At 47.4% G+C, this 14,780-nt stretch overlaps 8 protein-coding genes across 8 annotated transcripts; 4 read left to right on the plus strand and 4 right to left on the minus strand.

The window, feature by feature from the left end:
• Positions 1-250: 250 nt before the first annotated feature.
• On the minus strand, positions 251-1,627 carry N7532_011490 (aspartate aminotransferase cytoplasmic; the record flags this gene model as incomplete). The annotated part of the gene is given in 5 exon segments (XM_056623981.1): positions 251-651; positions 734-861; positions 879-1,144; positions 1,302-1,494; positions 1,557-1,627. 5 exon segments carry the CDS (start codon positions 1,625-1,627, stop codon positions 251-253), a joined length of 1,059 nt encoding a protein of 352 aa, XP_056468969.1.
• A 982-nt stretch (positions 1,628-2,609) lies between these two features.
• On the minus strand, positions 2,610-4,873 carry N7532_011491 (uncharacterized protein; the record flags this gene model as incomplete). The annotated part of the gene is made up of 2 exons (XM_056623982.1): positions 2,610-3,224; positions 3,308-4,873. The coding sequence occupies 2 exons, from the start codon at positions 4,871-4,873 to the stop codon at positions 2,610-2,612; spliced, it is 2,181 nt and encodes a 726-aa protein (XP_056468970.1).
• A 452-nt stretch (positions 4,874-5,325) lies between these two features.
• N7532_011492 (amino acid permease) lies at positions 5,326-7,275 on the minus strand (the record flags this gene model as incomplete). Its single annotated transcript, XM_056623983.1, has 6 exons — positions 5,326-5,785; positions 5,847-6,311; positions 6,373-6,521; positions 6,576-6,617; positions 6,672-6,873; positions 6,935-7,275. The coding sequence occupies 6 exons, from the start codon at positions 7,273-7,275 to the stop codon at positions 5,326-5,328; spliced, it is 1,659 nt and encodes a 552-aa protein (XP_056468971.1).
• A 646-nt stretch (positions 7,276-7,921) lies between these two features.
• Positions 7,922-8,979, plus strand: N7532_011493 (cystathionine gamma-lyase; the record flags this gene model as incomplete). Its single annotated transcript, XM_056623984.1, is given in 5 exon segments — positions 7,922-8,026; positions 8,084-8,175; positions 8,239-8,365; positions 8,383-8,673; positions 8,782-8,979. Coding segments are annotated over 5 exon segments (813 nt in total), but the record flags the coding sequence as incomplete, so codon positions are not given.
• A 17-nt stretch (positions 8,980-8,996) lies between these two features.
• Positions 8,997-9,291, plus strand: N7532_011494 (cystathionine gamma-lyase; the record flags this gene model as incomplete). The annotated part of the gene is made up of 2 exons (XM_056623985.1): positions 8,997-9,172; positions 9,201-9,291. The coding sequence occupies 2 exons, from the start codon at positions 8,997-8,999 to the stop codon at positions 9,289-9,291; spliced, it is 267 nt and encodes an 88-aa protein (XP_056468973.1).
• Positions 9,292-10,654: 1,363 nt separating this feature from the next.
• On the plus strand, positions 10,655-11,409 carry N7532_011495 (uncharacterized protein; the record flags this gene model as incomplete). The annotated part of the gene is made up of 4 exons (XM_056623986.1): positions 10,655-10,691; positions 10,743-10,871; positions 10,936-11,184; positions 11,249-11,409. 4 exons carry the CDS (start codon positions 10,655-10,657, stop codon positions 11,407-11,409), a joined length of 576 nt encoding a protein of 191 aa, XP_056468974.1.
• A 43-nt stretch (positions 11,410-11,452) lies between these two features.
• N7532_011496 (uncharacterized protein) lies at positions 11,453-12,621 on the plus strand (the record flags this gene model as incomplete). The annotated part of the gene is given in 3 exon segments (XM_056623987.1): positions 11,453-11,523; positions 11,542-11,800; positions 11,836-12,621. The coding sequence occupies 3 exon segments, from the start codon at positions 11,453-11,455 to the stop codon at positions 12,619-12,621; spliced, it is 1,116 nt and encodes a 371-aa protein (XP_056468975.1).
• A 1,006-nt stretch (positions 12,622-13,627) lies between these two features.
• Positions 13,628-14,580, minus strand: N7532_011497 (cell division control protein 14; the record flags this gene model as incomplete). Its single annotated transcript, XM_056623988.1, has 2 exons — positions 13,628-14,241; positions 14,322-14,580. The coding sequence occupies 2 exons, from the start codon at positions 14,578-14,580 to the stop codon at positions 13,628-13,630; spliced, it is 873 nt and encodes a 290-aa protein (XP_056468976.1).
• Positions 14,581-14,780: the final 200 nt, after the last annotated feature.

A 14,780-nucleotide genomic window follows, 5' to 3' on the forward strand; every position in this document is an offset into this window, starting at 1 on the left:
GAAGGAAAGAAAAAGAGAACGAGAGAACGATAGATTATCTGCTCCAGACATACATGAGCGATCTTTCTTCTTCAAATCTTCCCATTTACAAATCCTTTCTTTCCTCGTTTGATCTTGCATACGATTTACGACGAAACGATGATACCCTTAGAAATCTCTCACCACTCTTGCGCATCTTCTGTCAGATTAGAAAACAATCTATATTTTTATCCATGGATTGAAATGGTTTCTTTTTGGTATTGTAGAGGCATCACTTTGTTTGCAGAAAGCTAATAAGAGGTGAAGGGTTAGGTAGCGGTGCGAACAGCATCATCGACAGCATGAATGAAGTATTCGTTGCTGTGTGGGTTGAGACCTGCCTCCGACATGCGCCCGTTTTCTGTCTGCAATTGTCGTCAATTAGCAACCCAAATGTCTTTGATGAGAGAAATGATAATGACCTATCAAGTAGATGTGCCACTTTTCCTTCAGCTTTTGAATTTGCGGCCTCGACATCCCAGTGTAGCTGAACATGCCGATCTGAGTAGACAAAAACCCCCAGAGGCCAGGCGTTCCATGAGCCTTCAGTTGCGACCGAATTTGGTGTCGAATATTTGACAAACGACTCCTCATGACGCGAAGATCCAGCTGCCACGCGGCAAAAGTTCCTCACTGTTGAGAACAGGGCTTGCAATCCGAGACGCGTAGGCATAGGGTTCGAAATTTCGGCTCTCTGTTATCACTGCAAGCTGACTGGAGATTCGAGTAGAGAGATGGGATGAATCCACACCAAAGGGCACAGATAAAGTAAATGGCACCAACGCGTTCACCTTAGCGGCCGAGATTCTTCGCAAAAGATTGCGCGATGCAGCACTCGAATCCCTGCTCGACGAAGTAACGGCTCAAGAATCTCGATGGAGATGACCGGAGGCGAATCCCTGGTAGCACAGTCGAAGGACGCCAAATGGCCACACACTTGCATGACTTCAGCAATTCTCTTCCATTCTTCTTGTGATGGGTCGATTTCCGTTGGGTTATGGACGCGGACTTGAAGCATAACCACAGAACCCGCCGGGGCTCCTTTCAAAACGGAAATTATGGCATCAATATTCAGACTCTTGGTCGTCGCAGAATAATATGGGTATTCCTGAACAGAAAACCCCGCCTGTGTGAAGATTTAATAATTATTCGGCCAGGTTGGGTCGAAAATAAATACCTTCGGTCACTAAGTGCCGAAGGGAACAGAAAAATAGCCCCTAGATGGACTGCACTTGTTCCAGACACCGTTTGGACAGAGCACGCTTGGTTTTCTTTTAGCATACTGAATCAATCCGAAACTGGAAAGGAAAGTAAACACATGCGTCAAACGAAGAAGTCACTGACTCTTTTTTCGCGTATTGCTGGGCTATTTTGGCCTGAAATGAGTTTCTGAGCGGCGCTGAGAAATAAATCATGGCCACGAATAGGCAAGTATTCGTGGTTGAGATTGCCGTTTTGGTGTAAAATATTCTCGGCCTAGCAGTTCGATCTCAGCATTAGTGGCCCATGCTGTTGCTTTTCAGTCGTTCATTCATTACCTCTCATCCCTATAGGCTCCTATGCCCGAATCAAGTTTCCTCTCCTGATTGTCCTCGCGATACTCTGTCATGGGACGGTAAACGTTCCTCTGGTGCGGCTAGGACGTCGCTAACAAGACAAGGTGGTCGATGGGCAGTCATAGTGTGAATCGGAATGCAATGAGAATGATCAATCCCGTGAGTTCGAAATACGAAAGCTTTGTTAAATACAAGCCCCGCAGTTTAGGTTGACTGGACCCTCTGTCGGTGTATCTGGGCTAGTCATGCGTCTCGGTGACCATTCGCCGATTCAACTCCGGACCTCGACTTATACCTAGTTCCCGCTTCACGGATCCCCTAATGAACATACTCGGCATTGATAAAAGGTTTTTCGTCCATTCTATGACACTTAGATACATAAATTTCCGACTAAGATCAAATATACGTATATTATTTGATTATAGGAAACGCCGCATAACCATGGGTAGGCCAAAATGGCTGATAATTGCTAAAATTGAGTGACCAAATTTGACAAAGGGCTATGTACCGATGAATGAATCGTAGGACCATTTGCAATGCTTAACCCGTATAAATTAAATCTTGAGCTGGCAAAGGTAGTGGGGTATAGAGGAAGGCAGAATTCATTGGCCACCGAGTCGGCGTTCAATGTGACGGTGGCTCCTTAGAGTTTTAGTGGATGGGTGTCTGAGAACTGTGTAAACGGAAGGAACAAGAGAATGGGACGAATAGTCTCGTGTTGGGTGTCATCTAGTTAGAGAGATGGAAGGGGGGAGAAATGACCGAAGCAAAAGGAAAGCGGAATGGGATGTCAGGTGACCAGTCACCATGCAAGCAGTGCAAACAGCCTCGAGGATGGCGAACATAGGGCGACCGATAGGAGCGCGTTTCACTACTAAATACTAGTCATTAGGGGTGCACACGAATAATCACTTTACGAATATTCGTACGAATACCGTAAAATTTTACGAATACGAATAAGCATCGTCGCTTATATAATATCCGTACGAATAAAATGTGTCTTATTCGTAAATTATTCGTAAAAATCACGTGTGATTAATATTCCTCAGAGAGATATATATCTCGTAACAACATCAACCGCCGCATAGTCTCCGCGCTCAAGGTGTTTCTCCTGACACCCAGTAAATCTCGTCCCTTGTTGAATAGTCTCTCCACCGACACTGATGATGCAGGAATGGCCAGATAGTCTCGTGCAGCAGTAGCTAGCTGTGGGTATTCGTTCCTCTGTGCTCTCCACCACGATAAAAGCCAATTCTTGTCCTGTGAAATCGACTCATTTATCGTGACGACGTCATCCTCAAAGTACCGGTCAATGTCAGATGAATGTTTCTTCTTAGGTTGCAGCTTCTGAAGTAAACGGGCCTCTATGCTCTTCTTCAGGCTCGGCTGCTCCTTAGAGGGCTTTGCCGACGAGTCGACTGCCAATGGATATTGATCATGCAGTAGTTCTTTGATGTGCGTGACAACTTGGGGTGCTGTGAGCTTGCCTAGATCTCTGTCTAGCAAGAGCGTTTTAAATCGCGGATCAAGCACTAGGGCGACATAATAGGCGTCTTGTCCATCCATCAGGTTGTAGTATTTTTGGAACTTTTTCAAGCCCGCAGCAGCAGCAGCAGAAATCTCCAGGTGCAGATCCGAGAATTCTCCTCCCTAGACGCAGCATCATGCAACAGATCGTGCAGTTCATAGTAAATGGGGATGGCTAAGGTAATTTGCGGTTGACGCTTGGAAACAGTGAGGGTGAACTCCTCAAACCTGGCTAAGAAGCCCTCAATTTGTTGGAGACGATCCCAATCCTCAGCACTGAAGGGTGGAAAATCTAACTGATGGTGGATCCATTTCTTGATTTGCTGCTTCGCGTTCAGGGCGTCTCGGAGCATTCGGTGTGTCGAATTCCACCGTGTATCCACGTCGTACTCGATGAACTTGTCCTTGAGCCCATTGCTCTGGCAGATGATCTTCCACTGCTGCTTCCGCTGCGGGGTTCTTGCAATCCAAAGCGCCATAATCCGAAGGCGAGCCAACGGTGATTGCGGGCCAATCTCTTTGTTTTCCTGCATGAGATCACAAGCTGCATTCGCCGACGCGTGGTCCCCTGCTTGCAACATGACGAGTATATCGCTGACAATCAGATTGAGCACATGCGCAGTGCAGCGAATATAACTATCCACTCCTTGAAATCGTAGGGCTCTTGCAGCACTCACGGCTCCGTACATGGCTTGAAATTTCTCGGTGAGATTGAGATATAATTCCGATAGCAAGCGCTCATTGCTTGTGGCATTGTCTGCTGTGATCGCGAGGAGCTTGTGTTCGATTCGAAGTTCTGTGAGAAGCGTCTGAAGAATTTCTGCCATGTTCTCTCCGCTATGAATGCCGTGGAGTTCCGTAAATTCAAGAACCCGCTCTCGGTACTGAAAATCCACTGTCAACCAGTGGCCAACAACCCCGAACATGGCTTTTGAATTCTTGCTCGTCCAAGCGTCTAGCGAAAGAGAGATCGTTTGGCACGTCTGCTCTAGCTCTTCAATCAACTGCTCCCGACAATTGTCGAAATCACGATCGATTCGACGAGCCATTGTCATGCGAGATGCGAAAGGGAGTGAAACACCCAAGTCCTGGAAGATCTGTTGGAAGGGGGGCGATTCTATGGCGTCAAATGCCATGTCGTCTATAACCACCCACCGAACCAGGTTTTGCTCCAGGACCTTTGCTCTCTGCTCCTCAGTCCGCTTCTGGAAGAAGCTGCTAACTGACGGCTGTTTTATGCTGCTTCTGTCGTCCTCCGAACTGTTTTCAGGGCCACTTAGGATAATACCATGTTTAGAGAGATGGAACATCATATTGGATGTTGATGTTGCCCTTGTAGAATCTGTCGTTTTCCAATTGCATCTCTTGCAGCGCACCTCCCGGTCGTTGATTGGGCCCTTTCCCCTTTTTGGCCACCACATCCTTCCCGGTAGCGGGGAACAGTCGAAATGTGCCCAGAGAGCTTGATTCTGCATCTTTCTTCGAGAAAGGCCAGATTCATTGGAGATACTGACCACGTCAGGCAACGCCTCCGCAGTCAGTTCATTTTGGGAGCAGATCGCCACGAGTGGACTTCGAGCCCGGCTTAATTGGCTTGCAGAGTCATCAGGAGTAATCGGTTCAACGCTACTGCGTGCCCTTTTCGAAGGAGGGATCTCAATAATGCGGTCTTCTGGTGGAGCCTCCTCGTCGATGCCATCATTGAGCGCACAGTAATTGATTCGCTGAGACCTGTATGGCCGTTTGCGCTGTGACTCCGTGGACTCGTCCATTCGTAGCGCGAGAAATTTGTCCTGATAGTTGACTGATAGGAAAGAAGTGCGTAGAAAACGAAATTATGGTCGTGTATCTGCAGTGTAAACAATCACGCGACGCGTTGAGCATCGTTAGATGGGCGGTGGGTCTCTATTACAGTATGGGTAAGTTAGTCTTGGCGGAAATTACGAATAATTACGAATCGAATACGAATAAAGTCACGAAAATAGCCAGTCGAATACGAATAATGAGTTGAGGAAAATTGACGAATACGAATAACCAAAATCCTTATTCGTGTGCACCCCTACTAGTCATTACTAGAAGTATATAGTATAGACCAGTGCTTCGTTTCGCTCTAGGATAGTACGTCAATCTTCAGGTAAGTTCATTATAATGACTTCAGTAGGGTCATCAGAAGAGAACCCCGCCATTGCACCCTTCACAAACTAGATACATTCAACTAATAGTCCTAGAAACAGAGATACATGCCATATCGCTTCAGTGTCCCGAGTAGTCTGTTTTTTCTTGGGTTTGTAGTAATTCCTTGATTCTCGGAGTCCCTAGGAGCTCCTGCTTCATTGGAGTCGATCACTGTATCATATCGATCAGTGATAAAATCCATGTCACACGTCTTCACCATTTTGGTCTTCTTGATGAGTTTCCATCCAATGAGCATGAAAATCAAGATTGGGATTTCCAGATAAAAGGAGACAAAGTCGACCACATTAAAACTCGGACTGAAGCTTGTCCAGCCCTGAACCAAAATCAGAAGCGTGTTCAACCCGACTGTGAAGATCGGACCCCATGGGTAGGTCCAGTTCTTGTATGGCAACAGTTGCTCAATATTTTGTTTGCGAATCCCAGCTCTGAAGCGGAGCGAGGCTACACCAATAATTACCCAGGACACTTGGTTTGAGACGCCGACAATACTGGTATAGTCGTTTAGCTTCATGAAAAGAAAATCGAATGTCACCTGGGTAGAGAACTTACTTCTGCAACCAAACCCACAATCGGCCTTGTCCTATATAGCTCGCCCCGAAACAAAGAATACTTATAACAAGTGTTCCCACAACTGCGACCCAAGGCACCTGAAAACGGTTGACGTGGCCAAAGAATCGCGGTGCATGTCCGCTGATGGCAAGTGTGTATAATAGTCGTGAGCCGACGAAGAGGGCATGATTAGATGCAGATATGGCGCTAGTGAAGATGACTGCGTTAATGAAACTTCCCGCAATGGTACTGCCAGCCTGAACAAATACAATAGTAAATGGACTGGAGTTGGTGGAACCGTCGGAGAGACCCGCATGATTGTATGGAACATTGAACCCGATAATGATAATAGATAGGACATAAAACAGCAGGATGCGCCAGAATACGTTGCGGACGACTCGCGGCAGAGTCTTTGCGGGGTCTTTGGTTTCTCCCGCAGTAATAGCGATCGACTCGGTGCCTCCGCTTATACGAGGAAAAGGGCATTTATTAGCCTTGAAATATCGTGTTTATATCTTGAACTCACTATGCAAAAGATGCAGTAACAAAGACGGAGGCGAATCCTCCAATTCCACCCACGAAGGGTGCTTCGCCAACGTGCCAGTATTGATCGCCGATATATCGGTGGCCCTGGTTCCCGCCGCAATTTACAACAATTCCAACGATGATAAAAACCTGCAGCTTATGTTAGATTAAGGAAAAGATCGGCTGAAACCTTTTCATACTTACAATAATAGTGGCCACTTTGAGTAAGCTTAACCAGTATGAAACCTGGGGGTTCATGGTTAGACATCATCGAATGAGCAGTTGCGATGGCTCACTCACTTCACCATAAACTCCAACAGGGGCAAGATTACATGCGAGAACGAGGATGAGGAATATCAGACTAATAGCCCAGCTTGGGAAGTTGTCTGTCCAGTATTGAAACAGAATTTGCAGTGCGAGTAGATCTGTTGCTGTTGAAACAGCGTCGTTGAACCAATAGTTCCATGTCAGGGCAAAAGAAAGGGAATCATCCACAAAGCGACTAGAAATTAATCAAAATCAAATTAGCAGAGCACACTGTCGGCTAGGGTATGAAGGTTTACCCAGCGAATGTACAGAATGATCCAGAAACAGGGATGAAAGCTGCCATTTCACCCAAGCAAAGCATAGTGAGGAAAATGATGAATCCGCAGATGGCGTATGCAAGAAGTGTGGAGGCTGGACCTCCAGTGGCAATGGCTTTCCCGGTACCTAAGAACAACCCAGTACCGATTGTCCCCCCAATGGCAATCATTGAGACCTGCCTTGCAGACAGGTTTCTAGCCAAGTGATTAGTGTTGATGGGAGTGACCTCCCCCTTCTGTTCTGAACACTCATTTCCAGACACCCCCATTCCGTCATGGTCTGGAGGGACTTCGGCCATCTTTTCGCAGTCGTAGCCCATACTTGGGATAAATTAGAAGTTGTTGAAAAGAGGACAGCTCAGTAGAAATCTCCCCCAATAGTGAGGAAGCAAACGAACACCAGGAATGTAATGGCACGCGGTTGTTTTATATTGTGGGGTGGCGATCCTTTTCTTGCCTTAAAGTGTAGGAGCTCTAACCTATATTTACGTTGAAAAGCGGGGGAAATCGCGTGAGAAGGCTGGAGAGGACCTCCACAGCTGCCAGTACTCCTGATCTTGGAACATGATGATTGGCGAAAATCAGATAAAACGGCTTTGATTGGCGGTGTAGGATGAGTTGCAGCCGGAATTCCGATTCTTTTCCGAGTCGCCGATTGAACTAGAATCGGGCGAAATCAACAAAACGCCCCTCAAAAAGTAATGTAGGAAAGGAGCGATGAACCATTACTGATGACTCTAGGTTCTCAACCATCGTCGCAGTTACCCCGCTCTGGAATCTCAGGCTTTGGGTTAAATAATTGGATAAACAAACTGATGATGGGCCTGGCTTCTCGGATATCATCGCAATTGTCTCCGCCATAGACAGTGAACTGCGATATTTAAAGGCCACTTCAGGCTCGAAATTCGTTATCCCAAGGCAATTTCTGAAACCTGATTGATACGACTGAGAATATTTCAAATAGAAAATTTCGCCACCACTGGCACTGACCACAATGCCAGCTGCTTCTCAACTCAGCCCGTGCATGCAGGCTCGCCTCATGATCAGACGACAAGTGCGGTGATTCCTGCAGTAAGTGCACCTCTTTTCGTGACCCCATGATGCCCATGTCGTCAACCTAGCTGACAGGAATTAGATCTCTCTTTCTACTACCTTCCGCAAAGTTGTGTTGGTAAGCATGTTCGGGCTTATGTGTATACCCGAAGTGCCAACCCTAACCGGTCAGTATGGAAAAGTGCTCTTGTAAATTCGTCGCTGACTCCCTATTAGCGATAATTTTGAAGCTGCGTCCGTGGCACTGGAGTATGCAAGATGCGCTATAGCTTTCTCACCGGCATCTTCTACGACCACCGTCATTCTGCAGTCCTTGCCTATTGGTTCTCACGTCGTATCGGTTTTCTGGTGTATACGGTGAAACTCATCGCTAGTTCACCAAGGTGGCCAGCACCCACGGCATCGAGGTATTATTCACTGCTTCCCTTCAAAATGATCTGGAGATGATGATTAGACCTGGTAAAACCAAGCTTGTCTGGGTTGAGACACTGTCAAACGCAACCCTCGGTCTTGTGGAACTTCAAAAGGCTGCCTCCATTGCCCACTCCCATGGGCTTTCTCTAGTTGTCGACAACACTTTTTGCTGTCTCTACGTTCAAAGTCCACTTTCACATGGTGCTGATATTGTTGTTCATTCGGCCACCAAATGCATCAACGGACAATCGGTGCGTATTGTGTTCATTCTACGTGATTGGTGATATTTTCGTTAATCTGAAATTGCGATAGGATGTGATAATGGGCGTTGCTTGAATTAAAGGAACAATTGAAAGCAGAAACAGAACGCGATTGGAGCTGTCCCATCTGCGTTCGACTGCTGGCAGGCACACTGCGGCTTGGAGACTCTCCATCTTCGATCTCAAGCCGCTACTAAGAGTGCTACCGCCATTGCCTTTGCGCTAGAGACCTCTGAGAACATCATTTCCGTTCGATACCCAGGTATCGACTTCTACCCCAGCGGAATATTGCAATGAAGCAGCACCGAGACGTCATGGGTGGACGTATGTTGAGTTTCCGTCTAAAGGGTGGGCGTCAAGCAGCATACGCACTCTGTAAGAACACTAAAACTTTTACTTCGACCGAATCATTGGGCGAGGTTGCATCTCTGTGCGAAGTACCTGCAGGCATGACCCGGGGGTATCTCAAAAGAGGAGCGCGAGAATTCGGGTGTTTATGATGGCCTTATACGTCCCAGCTGCGGTATTGAAGTCACTCAGAACTTCATTATCGATGTCCTGCAGGCCAGAAAAACGGCTGTCATGGCTACTAGCAACGGCGTTCTCTAAGGATACTTTGAAATCATTGAATACATATAGAAATAGATATCTCGATTCATTATAGACGTATACATCGCGACCTAGAAGCAAGGATGATAGTATATAGACTCCTGAATAGAACTCCTAGAACTCCAAAGAGGACTCAGAGTTGGTGACAATTTTTCGGGCGTCCAAGTTCGTCAAAGCTTCTACCGGCATATAATCTCGCATATTATTCATCCCATGAGCGGGATAATCATTTCATATACTGTCTGTCGAGTCGAAATTGATAAGAAGTCAGTTTCTTTTTGGTTTTACTAAAGCCCAAAGAAAAGTTTACGTAAATCCCAGTCAAGTTACTTCAATTATTGCATCTGGAGCTGAATGAACGAGGAATTGCAGCCAGCCGAGCCAAAGGTAATTCTGACCATTCTTGCGCGCTTACCAGTCCGACTTTTGGGGGAAAAAAAAAATTTGGGACATCTGTAGATGACGGAGAAGACGAGCCAGGCCGGCAGTCCGGTTTTCTAGACTGCACCACACTATGAATTGCAGTTCCTTCTCGCCCAGCGGAATATTCTGGAGTACTCTTTGTGAGTATTGCCCCTGGTCTGTTCTCTGAACCTGGCGTTATGGTAAATGTTGCTGGGCTGGCGACGCTGCTCTTGGGCCGACTACGCTGGTGATTCGGCGACTGACAGCTATCCCAAACCACTTGGTTGTTCGGCGATTGACTGCTATCCCTGGAAAGCGATATCGGAGGGGCTGAAGTGACTCCCCGGAAAATGGTCGGTTGAACTTCTCTAAGCTTAACGTCTAAAGAGTGGAGTTGGTTCAAAAGAGCCTCCATTCCATGGATTTATGAGCACCCATTGTATCTCGCTTCATACCATTACATCCGAACTACATAGCTCCTTAATGTCAACTCAAAAACATGTGTACTCTGTCCGTCTAAATTATAATCGAAGACCTCAACTCCATTCCGAATATTCATTATCTAATCTGGATAGCTTTTGTTATATCTAAATGTGGAACATCGAGTATCAGAACTACGTTTGACCTTCGAATCGTGCCATCTGCGCGGACTCACATCGACTCACGAGAGAAATATAGGGTTGATGAATGATCAAGAAAGATTTCGGTGGAAATCTCTCGCCCTTCGTCGGTGCCGATTCTGCTGTGGGAATTGCGAGTCGATGCCAATTTCGTCGATGGACGAGTCATCTACGGCCGAGACGCCTATTAATGGGTACAATATATATTTCGCCTTCCAAATTTGCTTCTGCGAGTTCCTTACGCCCATATTAGGACTTTCATTCCTCCGGAACACTATTTTTTGCTTGGAGGGTCGAGAGGAGAGGATCCCGGTCTCTCTTCGGAGTCGCACAACCCCATGGCAGGAGTCATGCGACAACGATTTGGCATTCTGGGTAAGCGGGCAGTCCGACGTTCCAACAGGTGACGGATTTCGTCAGTTACAGCTGAGTCCTCAGTCATTCCCTCAATTACGGAGATCTGGTTACTGATTCTAGTTTTCTACAGGCATATTGGTAAGACCGGCGGGCAAATCTTTCATGAACTGATGATTCGGCACGACGTCCATCATATTTGTATGTTCTGAACCCAATCTGTTTGCTGTTAATTCTCGTCTAACGCTATGGCTTTCCAACACAGTTGGCTATCCCGGCGGCTGCGTCCTCCCGATGTTCGACGCGATCTACCGAGCGAAAGACTTCGGTTTCACACTTCCTCGACATGAACAAGGTGGTGGACACATGGCTCAGGGGTTTGCGCGAGTGACTGGGAACCCTGGAGTTTTACTGGTTACATCTGGGCCCGGCGCGACCAATCTCATCACGCCGATGGTGGATGCCCTTGCTGACGGTACCCCGATGGTTGTCTTCTGTGGCCAGGAAAGCACGGGTAATATTGGGAAGGATGGCTTTCAGGAAGCGGACGTTCCATCAATGTCCCAGCCCCTGCACAGAATGGAATGCCAGCGCGCGCAAGACAGCGGAGCTCACACAAAAAATGGATGAGGCTTCTGAAATCGCAACCAGTGGTCGGCAGGGTCCAGTTCTCGTGGAACTACCGCTGGATGTGACTGCGGGCATCCTATCCACAGCTCCCGAGTCGGCTCCCATGTGATCTCGTTCTCGAAATCGTACCCTTACCACGATTGCGGTTAGCGATGCTCAACGAGAAGAGCAGCTCAAGTCGATTAAACAGGCTGCGAACCTTATCAATGTCTCCCGAAATCCTGTGATATGGCTGGACAAGGCATACTTGCATCTCCCCAGAAGGCTCTGCTCTTAAAACAGCTAGCTACAAGTCATCAATTCCTGTGACAACTAGTCTGCAGAGGCTCGGGGCTTTTGGTGAGAGGGATCCTATGACTCTACACATGCTAGGTCTACACGGATCTGGATATGCGAAAATGGCAATCCAAAATGCGGATCTCATTCTGGCACTAGGAGCCAGGTTATACGATCGGGTAACTGGGAATATCCCAAAATTTGCTCCTAAAGCCCGACTTGCAGTAGGCCAGGGTTGCGGTGGAATTGACACTTCGAGGTCTCTCCCAAAAATGTCAACAAAGTGGTAGAAGCCACTATACCGGTGATAGGTGATTGCGCAGAGAGCCTTGAGCTTCTGTTACCTTTGACTAAAGTGACCAAACGACCTGAGTGGCTCTCGCAAATTCAGGCATGGAAAGAAATATATCCATTCCAAGCATTCAACCAAAGTGGCAACGAGATGATCTTGCCTCAGGTGTTTATTGAACGACTTAGTGATGCTGTGGAACCTCTCAAAGAGCGTACAATTATTACTACCGGTGTCGGTCAGCACCAAATGTGGGCTTCCCAGCATTTTCGTTGGAGACAACCAAAAACAATGATCACATCTGGAGGACTTGGTACGATGGGATATGGGCTATCCGCAGCGATTGGCGCGAAAATTGCTCGTCCGAATGCTCTTGTGATCGACATTGACGAGGATGCATCTTTCAACATGACTATCAGCGAGTTGCTTACAGCAAGCCAATTTGGTATTGACGTGAAAGTCGTCCTTCTAAACAACGAAGAGCAAGGAATGGTGACACATCTTCAGACAGTCTATTTCAACAAAAGATTCTGTCATAGTAACAATCTCAACCCAGATTTCGTGGAAGCCGCTCGCGCAATGGAAATTCATGCCGAAAGTTGCTCTAGGATCGATGACGCGGACAATAGATTTCAGTGGCCGCTAGAAACTCTCGGCCCAGCACTTCTGGAGGTGAAGGTTGCTCAAAAAGCTTTGTCTCTACCCATGGTGGCATCAGTACGCGGTCTTGATGAATTCCAATTCTATGCTCATTGAGTTAATAAATCGGTGCATTGCATGATTGACAAAATATCTACACCGTGGCTGTTTGGAAAACTCATCTCTGATTTGTAGAACAACCTGGACAGTAAATTTCGGACGTAAATTGCAATACCGATCGCACTCCTTGGACAGTATTGCGAGCTTAGCAAATATTTGTCGTTTGCAATTTAGAAATCAATTATAAATGTTCTGAAACTGGACTATATATTGTCAAACAATTGTGAGGCACGGGGAAGTGGAGATATTATATAGTTTCTCGCTTCAGTCATTAGTGTCCCCACCCCATGCATTGCATATGGTCTCGAAGCACTAGAAGCGAATAAAATCCGAAACAAAAGCCGCCGGGATGTTGCTGTGGCACTATTCCCTGTCGCCTGGTACATATTATGTACATTGTACTTTTTGCGGGAAAGCAAGATAAGCTTAATCAGTCCGGGGCTTGGCTACCTGCTAAAGGAGAAGCTTGGTCACCCGCTTATGAATCGGCCTTGCTAGTCATGCTTCTTTCTTTTCTTTAGTTTTTCTACGTGCAGATGTAGGAAGGAGTTCAAATTCGTAGTATTTGAGTGATATAGTCACAGAGAAGAATCGTCACACGATCATGCCGCCATTAAGGACACAAGGAAAACGGGACTCGGGGCCCGAGAGGAGATCGACACAATTCCAGAATTGGATGGAGGAAACAGGAGAGCAAAAAGCACGTAGGAAACAAGGAAGGGAATAAGGAAAAGGAGAAAAAAGGGCAGAGAAAAGAAGAAAAGGTCGACAAGAACAAAAAAAATTTTGGAAGCGGGAGACAAGCATCAGTCTTGACCAAATAATCACGCCGTACCGGACGGGACATAAAAGCTCATGAGGAATCGAAGATAACAATGGAGGAACGGAGAGCAAGGCTAAGGAGAAGATAAAAAGAAGCAGCAAACACAAGCTCAACCATATCAATGCGGCCGTGTCACATTCTGTCGTGACGGCGGAAATCGATCATCGCCATGTAATTCGTTCAGTATACCGTTGCCCCAAACGGAGCGGTTTCTTTGAGATCCTCCACCAGGTCCTCAACATTGTTTAAATAGCGACCGAGCAGAGCCTGCTTCTCATCCGTTGTACGTGTATCGCGGGCCATCTTGCCTGCTGCAGCAGGGGCATGTGAGTGTTGCGAGTGCGGGCGCGACGAGAGCTTGCTAGGGCTGCGCTGCAGCCCCGGCGGACTGGCGACACCGGGTCCCAGGATCGGGGTTTCAGGCATGAGATAGAAATAGAGGAACTCGACGAGTTTGAGTTTGACCTCACGGGAGGTGGCGCGTTGCTTAAACAGCGATGTCACGGTGAGCAGGCCGTCGAGATCTTCAAATGTGCGGGTGTTGGCCGGGCACTCCAGTAGAGCCGTGACGAGGGTTAGAAGGGTTGCGGATTGGATGGCTGGGCAGTTGATCGGGTCGAGCAGGTCGAGGAGGAGGTTCATGTAGATTTCGCGGGCGAAAAGCGTGCGCGAAGATGGGTGGAGGAGGAGCGCTCCTTGGATGAGATCGAGAGTGCAAACGATGAGCATATCATTTGTACCATTGCTGCCGCGGCCCAGTAGATGCTCGAGACATGATACTAGACGCATAGCCACTATAAACAAAAGACCAAAAAGATTAGCTGACGGTGTTTTCACAGAATGAGACGAAGGAAGCCATTTGCGAATTGCGCACCATTCCATTGAAAACCCTCTTGCAGTTTGAAAAATTCCCTGAATGCCGGATCATCGTGCAGATCGGTCAGCGCCTTGGGCACTGGCTGGGCTTCGACGGCCAGACAGGATCTCCGACGGTCGGTCGGAGATTTCGGGGACTTGGATTTGGAGAGGCATATTTGGGCCAGCAGGCCCTCGACCTGGCGCAGGCCTTTCCGGACCTTGCTGGGCTCGTAGGAGGAAAGATAGTCGAAAGAATGGGCCAACAGAGTCTCCATGAGGCGTGAACTGGGGGATTCGGTAAGAGATACAAAGAGGAATAAAAACCAAGCTGGCCCGGCAGCGAGAGCAGCTGTGCGGTTCAGCTGAGAAAATCGGGCATGTCTTATATCAAATCAGAAAATCGGGATCGCCGAAGTGGTCCGTGTGGGCGATGAGGTCAGATGCGTAAATAAAGTAAATACGGCGCGGTTGCCCC

The sequence above is a fragment of the Penicillium argentinense genome (assembly GCF_028826775.1).
Source record: "Penicillium argentinense strain IBT 30761 chromosome Unknown utg000011l_segment0_segment0, whole genome shotgun sequence".
In the NCBI taxonomy this organism is placed as follows: domain Eukaryota; kingdom Fungi; phylum Ascomycota; class Eurotiomycetes; order Eurotiales; family Aspergillaceae; genus Penicillium; species Penicillium argentinense.